The sequence below is a fragment of the Syngnathus leptorhynchus genome, chromosome 1, assembly GCF_054491065.1.
Source record: "Syngnathus leptorhynchus isolate UIUO chromosome 1, UIUO_Slep, whole genome shotgun sequence".
Lineage (NCBI taxonomy): Eukaryota > Metazoa > Chordata > Actinopteri > Syngnathiformes > Syngnathidae > Syngnathus > Syngnathus leptorhynchus.
This window is the reverse complement of record NC_141195.1, coordinates 2123894-2133533: the sequence shown is the minus strand read 5'-3', so window position 1 is coordinate 2133533 and position 9640 is coordinate 2123894. Positions and strand designations below refer to the sequence as shown.

Sequence of the window (9640 nt, the reverse complement as noted above, 5' to 3'; positions counted from 1 at the left end):
ATGGCAGAAGACTAATTAATAACATGTCAATATCTAAATGGCTATATTTTACTGTTGTACAGTAGGTTTAAAAAAAAAAAAAAGGGGTTGAGATCCCATTTGTGGTAGTACAGTGCTATCTTGTGGTAGAACCGCTGCATGTCCGTGGCCTTGTTTCCGGTAACAGTATTTACAGTTGAGTGAAACTAGTCCTCCATCCATTCATGTTTTTGGGCTGCATATCCTCAAAAACGTCATAAATGATCTGAAGCTGACTTAAGGCGAGAAAATTGATGGAGGGTTAGAAACATACAAACATACAGGACTAGTGTATTTTTTAACTCTGCTGTCATCCTCGTCACAGATTAGAATCTTGGGACGGGTTTGTGCAACTTCTCTGCTGATGAAAAATTCTACAAATGCAGATTATCTTTTTAGCTAGATTAAAATATTTGCCAGAGTAGTGATTCTTACCTAGTGTACTGTGTGTGTGCATGTTTCACATTTCACTGTTGTCTTCGCTGCATTGTCCTCCACGCGGGAGCATGGAAAAAACAACTTGCGTTTTCACCTACCATTTCACTTCTATTGTCTTTATAATTTTTGGACGCAAGTAGAAAGGGGTGTTTGCGACATTATGGGAGGAAACTGAGCCGACCTGTTTGCCTGTTTGGAACGGATGCACACTTTACATATTTATAATTGAAATAGGATGCTATCCACCAAAGACATTCGCAGAGTTTCGAATTTGTCTGCCAGCACCTCAATCAAATTGGCCAAAACTGCGTTTCACCACAATTTGGTCTTGCTTTTTGATGGTCCAAATTCTAGTCTACTTTCTGTCGACAAATTCTTAAGTGCGCCGGAGGCAGCTAACAAGAAAATCCCCTCGGTCAACCTGTGACTCCCAGCATCACACAATGCACTCTGCGAATTCCCAATTTTGGTAAGTGAGATTTGGCCTGGCATGAAGATATGCCTGTTTTGACGCTGAGCAAATGCGCCTGTCTATGAGCCAATTTCTAACACCTGACTAGAAGTAACAAATGGCCAATTGACGAATGTTATATGATCACTGTTGGTGGCCCTATATTGTCCAAGTTTTTTTTAAGTTGTTGCTTTTCTAGAATTAAGCAATGTGTAATAGACATGTGTAATAAATATACAGTATGTATTTTAGACTACCGTATTTTGCGGACTATAAGGCACACCTAAAAACCTAACATTTTCTCAAAAGCCAACAGTGCGCCTTATAGTCCGGTGCGCCTTATATATGGGTGGCTAATGCTATAGTGATAGCTGCTATACGCACGAGGCTATTTCATGTCAAAATCGGCTGCTCTGTTAATGTTTCGAGTAAATTTACGGATCGATATGGAAGGGAAACATAGGTAAGCAGTACCAAGGTGTTAGATCAAACTTTAGTCAGTTCTGATCATTTTATGCGATAGTTTGAGAAACGGGATTGTTTACAGAGGGTTCATTGGTTATTGGCTAGTGGATGCATATCACAACCGTAGTCAACCGAAGTTTGTTGCAGTACAGCTTCTATTTTATGCGCCTTATAATCCGGTGCGCCTTATATATGGACAAAGTTTGAAAATGGGCCGTTCATTGAAGGTGCGCCTTATAATCCGGTGCGCCTTTTGGTGAGGAAAATACGGTAGCTGAGTTTGGATATGTTGCATCCAGAAACCTGAATTCAAGAGCAACCTGGTTAGCAGAATAGAAAATCAGCACAGGAAGTCAATAAAACAAGTGTAGAGTTGGTCATTTCCTTTTATCCATCATGTAGAAATTCTGAATGTGCATATTTAAAATTGACAAAACAAACCAGGCAAGTACAGATGTGTTAAATAAATAACAATAAGAACAACAAAACAACAATGACAACAATAAAAGCTCATTTTGTTTGTATACAAACACACACACACACACACACACACACACACACACACACACACACACACACACACACACACACACACACATTTACACGCGTACTATATAATTTCATATTTCACTGTATAAGTCATAAATATAACATGCAGTCCAGACTAGGACTTCTCGGGCTGAGGTAGGGTGAGGGGCAGGGGTGCCATGGGGCTGGAACGATGAAGCCATGTACGTGAATGTGTGTGTGTGTGTGTGTGTGTGTGTGTGTGTGTGTGTGTGTGTGTGTGTGTGTGTGTGTGTGTGCGCGCGTGTGTGTGATTGTGAGGCGGGGACAAGGTTTACAGTATTGGCAATAAAGCTGTAGTGGTCGTCTAGGGGAAATGTGTGTGCTAGTTTCATAGCTGGCCGGGCGGGGGCCATCCTTCCTCGTCAGTGACCAAGTCGCCCCGCCCAAGACTTTCTGCTGAGCACGCACACACATGCGGCGTTGATGCGGATGAAGCGCCAGGCTGTCCGCTCCTTGAAAATAGTGAGGGCGCTTACGAAGATGTGTGTGTTGGTGCAATAGGAGTTCCAGTGGCGACTGTCGATGCCGAGACAGCCCGAGTTGCCCGATTTGGAGCCCTGCTTGCCGCCTCGACCCCCCGCCCTCGCTCTGTGCGTTGGGGTTCGGCAGGTGGTCTCATAGAAGAACTGCTTCTTCACCACGTTGTTGATGGTGACATTGGGCAGCACCGTCACCTCGTTGCCGGCGATGTCCGTGGCTCGGGTCATGTTGCCCACCCAGGTGTTAATGCTGTCGCATACCGAGTACTCTCCTCTGTGCATGGTGTGTGAGCCGGCCTTGCGCCTCACCCGTAGGCCCCTCCCCCCCCCAGTGTCATAGCCCTCGGCCTCCAGGGCGTCATGCGAGGGTGGCACCTCGCTGAAGACGACGCGGGGCGAGGAACGGTATCGTCGCTTGGCGAACAGTTTAGGGTCCACCGCCGGGATGGAAGGGTCGGGTGTGTGGGAGGCTACTCGTTGACGCCTCTTGGTCCTGTGGTGGCTGGTCCTGTGAAGTTCCCCGTGCTGGTCTCCCGCCACCGCCAGAGTCTGCCGCTGATTGGCTCTGGTCTGCTCTCCCACTTTGTGGTTGGCGCTGTGGGCCAGTCCACCTACCATGTTCAGTACAGCCTGGACGCCGATCAGGAGGACCAGGACCAGTGGTGTCGACCTCATGGGCACACGTCCTGAGGATCAACACAGAGTTCAAATGACGGCGCGATACAGCGGCCAACATCAATTTCTACCCCAAAAGATGCACCTGTGGAATGTGTCCAGTTAAAGTGGGAGCCCTCAATGGACTCTAGAGCCAGACTCCAGTGCAGGCCGCCCCCCTTATGCCTGCCATCTGGACCCCCCTGAACCACAGCTCTGCAACACGCACGTACTGTACAGAAGGAACACAGTATACACATTGAGCATCTCTTCTTTAAATGTACATATTAAAACACTTGAAATTGAAATCTACTGCACACTGTTATTAGAATTTGAGTCTGAAAAGCACAATTGCTTGTCATGGAGAAAAAAAAAAAAAGATGATATACTGACTTAAATTATAAATGAATGAGTATATCATCCAAAAGAATGACAAATGAGAAAAAAAAGATTCTATAATTACACAGTGACATCACAGAATAAATATGGTTGCAATCAGTGTTCCCTCTAAGCTTTGCAGCTGCGCAATTGTGCACTGCTCGCTCAGTCTCTGCGCATAAGAAACTCCATGCTACACACACAAAATAATATTTTGCATATACTGATTGATTAATATCTAATGTTAGACGTAATCTAATCCAATTCAGTGAACAAATGATTTTCTTTCTGTGCCTTTTTGTAGTGAAAATCAAAGTCAAAGTCTGCTTTATTGTCAATTTCTTCACATGCTAAGACACACAAAGAGATCAAAATTTCGTTTCCCCATTGTCCCACGTTGTCCCACAAACAGTTGTCGGAGTGTGTGCAAATAAAACAGCAAACGGTGAAACTGGGTGTGATTTTCTCTTTTTCGAGTGAGATTGGTCTCTCATGCAAAACATGCAGTGAAGCCAAAGTGGCGGGCGAGTTTACGGAGGTAAAAATATGGACTGAAAGTTTGGCTACCTCTAGGGTCACATTAAGCAGAAATGTAATTTGAAAGCTGTTGTACAAAGACTCAAGATGGGACGGGATCGGTACACTATTGTGGGAGAGCACAAAAGACAGACAATAAAGGAACGAGCTGTCACACAAAATATCTGTCTATCTGTCTATTTATCTGTCTATCTATCTGTTCATTCATTCATTCATTCATTCATTCATTCATTCATTCATTCATTCATTCATTCATTCATTCATTCATTCATTCATTCATTCATTCATTCATTCATTCATTCGTTTTAGTCATTTATTTATTTAAGTGTTGCACACAGTGGTCCACAGTGTGTACAGGGAGCTTGTGTGTTTGCACAGACACCTGAAAAATTAGAGGGAATATTGATTGCAATCGTTTCCTGATAAAAAAAAAAAATTCTCAAAAAACAGCACTCTGTTAGCACCCTCTATTGGTCAAATGTTCACACTGCAGTCAGTGGGATTTTAATTTTTTTTCCCTTATGGGAAAACAATTTACAATAAAAATAGCAGGCCAGCGTGACGTCGGCTCATTCATGGCGCCGAGATCAGTCAACATATTCAAGTACATTAACTTGTGAGCGAATGCCGTGACAAAGAAAATCCAAATCGTTTTGCTTTTTTCCAAGTTGCTGCAATAGACAATATAATAATACTTTGATATTTTCAACACTGAATAATCTTATTAAGGGATGAATTGTGTGAGGAACCACTGTTTTGGCTTGAACAAGCCTGCGCGCGCGCGAACACACGGGCACACACGCACGCAGATGGAGTAGGTCCAAGCTGATCCAGGCTGACGTGTAAAAAGTCTCTCTGTAAAAAGTCCGGCGTGAGCCAGGAGACTCCTAATGTTAAAAATATGAGACTAGTGTTTAATGCTGGTGGAGCCAGCACATACGCTGCTGTGGGAGCAAACGGCTCCATGCGGTTTACTGACTACTCCCCATCCTTGTGGACTGTCTGTGATCCTGTTATGTTTGTATTATTGTTAATGTGTTCTCCAAAGTGCTGTGTTTCAGTGCCATATGAATAAAGCTGAGTTGAATTGAAGCTACAAAAACAAGATTTCTGCTAGAACGCATCTCTTCGACAACCTTGTGAGATACTCCTGAGAACTTTGAATATTTCTGTAATTAGAGTCTGAATGGGGCAGCTCGGTGGCGCACTGGGTAGCACACTAGGTAGCACATCTACCTCACAGTTAGGAGGGTGCGGGTTAAATTCCACCTCCGGCCCTCCCTGTGTGGAGTTTTCATGTTCTCCCCCAGTTCTCTCCGGGCACACCGGTTTCCTCCCACATCCCAAAAACATGCTTGATAGGCCGATTGAGCACTCCAAATTGTCCCTAGGTGTGAGTGCGAATGGTTGTTCGTCTCTGTGTGCCCTGCGATTGGCTGGCAACCAGTTCACGGTGTCGCCCGCCTACTGCCCGATGACAGCTGGGATAGGCTCCAGCACGCCCGCGACCCCCATGGGGACTAAGCGGTTCAGAAAATGGATGGATGGATGGATGGATGGATGGATGGATAGCGTCTGAATGTGCACCAGGTGCCAATTGCTTGTTTTATTGTTTGCTGAAAAAAGAAACAATTTCACTCCAGAGAAAGTCTGCTTCTTACAATATAAAAAGAGTAAAGTCACAATTTCAGAATCCTGCATTCATCTGAAGCAAAAACAAAAACCAAAAACCGAAAGGGTCCAGGGAGTTTCTCTTATTTTCAATATCACAATATAATCATATGGAAGTGATAAAGCTGCGACAGGGTGGTGTGCAAGCATCCCCCCCAGGCCGGAATCTCAAGAAAAACAAAAGGTTTTGCTCTCATGTGCAATTCCAATTATACCAAAAGGGTCTCCAGGTTCATATGTGAAAACATCTCACAAGTGACAAACACGATGCTTCGCATTACATTAATACAGTCCAGCATAAACAACGCAGTTATTCAATCTGGCTTTTATGGTATGAGTCATACCTTGTAAGGTTCCTAAATTAGCACCATAGGGGGATGACTTAGTGTCCCCTCGCACTCACTGTAAATCAAGACCATTCCCTGTGAGTCTCGTATCACTTTCTACCATCAATGGATAGTTTTGTCTATCGTGGTCCTATAACGTCAAAGAGAAGACCATCTAAGCCAGGGGTGTCAAACTAATTTTTGTCAACCGCCGCATCGTAGTCATCATCTTCGGCGGGCCATTATGACTGTCAACCCAAATAGATGTATGAACGTCTCATATTATATAGAGTGTAGGTTACACAATAAACTGATGAATAACTAGTTTTTAAACTAGAGTCTAGTAAGAACTGTTCCAAATTTTAAAAAGATGAAGGGTAATAAAATTGATAGGAACATCTCTATTTTTGAAAAATGAGGAATTTGTCATTTTCATATCGACACAAAGTCGATGCACAATTTGTCTTCACGGGCCAAATATAATTGCACTGCGGGCCAAATTTGGACCCTGGGCCAGGGTTTGACACCACCAATCCAAGTTTGCTAAGTGCTAAGTGCTCGTTTATGACCTGAAAAAGGAATTGTTAGGGAGACAAGAGAGGAAGGTAATTACTTGGCCCCAAGGCTGACACAATTTCATGTTTAGTGCTTGTTTGGCCTTTGCTACCACAAAACGTTGGGTCAAAAGCGTGATGAAACTCGTTGTCCGTTGAGCATCCCTTAGCATGTGATACTGCAATTATCAAAAAAAAAAAAAAAAAAGCTTCCTCCAGCAAACATAGCTCACATCGGCAGGTGATGACAGCAGCTTCAGATAATCGGAAGGTGTGAAAGTCAGCAAGACAGCTGTGGCGAAAGAGCGAGCAAATGGAGAGGATGCTAAATGTTTTCACTCAATGTGTCGCTCATCCAGTGAGGCCAACACATTTCCCTTTTCTGTCTTCAAATGGAAATTATTATTGTGAGGGATGAAAGGTCACCACACCTGCTTTCAAATCTGTGACGATAAATCCGTCTGTACTGCACCAGAATTTCAAAGCCAACAAGTAGAAAGTTCATTTTAGGGGTAAATGACAAAGTAATTCAAAATGAAAGGAATTCACCTCATAGGGGTGAACCAAACTAATGAATGGTATTAAAACAAGTTTCGTTCTACTCCTACTCACAAAATTGTCAGGCCGTATTTTACAATAATAAACCAGACAAACAAGTCTGTCAAATGTAATAAAAAAACACCACCCTCCTGATCCAACAAAGCTGTTGTTAACATTTTAATAAAATGTTATGTCATACAAACTTTTATTGTCCTGCCAACTGGTGCCTTCATAAAAAAAACAACAAGTCCGGGATCAATTGTACATTACATCATTGTATTATGGTATTATTTAAGAATTTCACAAAATTAAATAGGCCAACGGCATGGTGAACGAGTGGTTAGACTCTCTGCCTCACAATTCTGAGCTTGGGGTTTCAAATCTGGCGGTGTCTTGCCTCTCTCCAGGTACGCTGACTTCTTCCTATCTTCCAAAATCCATCCATCCATTTTCTGAACCGCTTAGTCCCCACGGGGGTCGCGGGCGTGCTGGAGCCTATCCCAGCCGTCATCGGGCAGTAGGCGGGGGACACCCTGAACTGGTTGCCAACCAATCGCAGGGCACACAGAGACAAACAACCATTCGCACTCGCACTCACACCTAGGGACAATTTGGAGTGCTCAATCGGCCTATCAAGCATGTTTTTGGGATGTGGGAGGAAACCGGAGTGCCCGGAGAAAACCCACGCGGACACGGGGAGAACATGCAAACTCTACACAGGTAGAGCCGGAGGTGGAATCGAACCCACACCCTCCTAACTGTGAGGTGGACGTGCTACCCAGTGCGCCACCGAGCCGCCTTCTTCCAAAATCAAAATTGAAAAAAAAAAAAAGTATTCATTTTTTCCTGAAGCTTAAGATATGTTGCTATAATTGTTGACAGCTTCAAATATTTTAAGTCAACAAAGTTGTGGCAAGCCATTTACAGTCCCCAGTAAAAGGAATCTGTCTTGAATCAGAAATCCTTGAAGTAGTTAGACGTTTGTCTTTCTGCATCTGGCTTCACTTTCACGTCAACAACTTGAAGAAACCATGGACATGAGAATCTGAAAATCAGTCACTCAGTAGTACACAGCAAGTAAACTCAGTTGTGCGGTCAGAAAACCTCTCAAATTTTATAAAAACTCAAGCTGACTGTTGACATACCCTTTAAGTGCCGTGGTAATATTCAAATTGTGAATAATGATACAGTATCAAACATTCATACTTTGTGGGAATTCAATCCACAGGCGGAGGTAGAGGAAGGGGAGCGCAGGGGCACTGTCCCCCTTTAAAATATGCTTGGACCCTATAAGTGTTAGGCCAGATAATTGCTTTTTAGGTGTTTTCCGATTTTTTTTACACAATGTTTAATTTTTTTTCAAAATTTCTTCACATCCCCTTCAGGAAACACCTAATGAATCCTCATCAGCAGTGTCTGAAGAATTATCTGGGTTTTAAAAAAAACGCGACTTATAGTCAAAATTACGGTATATATACATACATATATATATATATATATATACATATATATATACATATATACATATATACATATATATATACATATATATATATATATATATATAAGTCGCGTTTTTTTTCATAGTTTGGGTGGGGGGGAGTGACTTATACTCAGGAGCGACTTATATTTGATTTTTTTCACAAATTTTCAAAATTCAAAAATCCGCGATGTAGTGAAACCGCAATAAACGAACTGCGATGTAGCAAGGGATGATTGTGATTTAAACTGCAAGTGACGTCACCGGCACTGTGCGGCGGTCGTTTACATAAAGGACAAAGGATTCGATCGGGGGTGACGAAGGGCCCCACGAAGGGCCCCACGTTTGAAGGGTTTAATGATTTGGAGTGACACAAGGTTTGAAAAACGTATTTATGGAATAGTTATTTGATATATTTTATTTCGTGTAGCAACTTGTATATGTATTTATCGTTACAGTTCAGTAGTTGTTGGCTCGTTGAACTCTTGTTTTGTTAAATAAAGAGCCGTTTACCAAACCCACGTCTTTCCTGGTACTTTGTTAACCCTATACAATATAGTTATGTATATACTAGATCAGTGCGGCGCGCACGCGGCGTTGTTGACATAAAGGACGAGGAATTTGATCGATGGATTTAACGATTAGGAGTGACACAGATGGTTGTGTGTTGTTATTTGAAATATACTTTATATATCGTTATATGGGTCTGTGGAATAATTAGAAATGCAACTTACAACGAGTCCGACGTCAGCGGCGCAGCGCATATGCGGCGCATAGGCGACATTGTTTACATAAAGGACGATCGATGGATTTAATTAATTGGAGTAACACAGATGGTTTGATAAACGTGTTATTTATGTAATACTTATTTGAATAACTCTGAATGTTACGTCAGGCCCATTCTCAGCTCCTCGTTTGTGTATATGTCACTCCATTGTGCATTTTATGGCTGGTGCGACTTGTACTCCGGAGCGACTTATGTCCGAAAATTACGGTGTGTGTGTATATATATATATATATATATATATATGTGTATATATATATATATATATATATGTGTATATATATATATATATATA

The 9640-nt window shown here is 42.4% G+C and overlaps 1 protein-coding gene across 3 annotated transcripts in view; it reads right to left on the bottom strand.

The window, feature by feature from the left end:
- Nucleotides 1-2195: 2195 nt before the first annotated feature.
- Nucleotides 2196-9640, bottom strand: part of ngfa (nerve growth factor a (beta polypeptide)) — a 50664-nt gene continuing 43219 nt past the window's right edge. For all 3 annotated transcript variants that reach the window (XM_085919161.1, XM_085919148.1, XM_085919155.1), the window contains 2 exons: nt 3182-3307; nt 2196-3107 (listed from right to left, as the gene is read on the bottom strand). In XM_085919161.1, the coding sequence (XP_085775287.1) occupies nt 2305-3096 (792 nt within the window). In that variant the 5' untranslated portion in view covers nt 3097-3107; nt 3182-3307 and the 3' untranslated portion in view covers nt 2196-2304. The remainder of the gene's footprint in view (nt 3108-3181; nt 3308-9640) is intronic.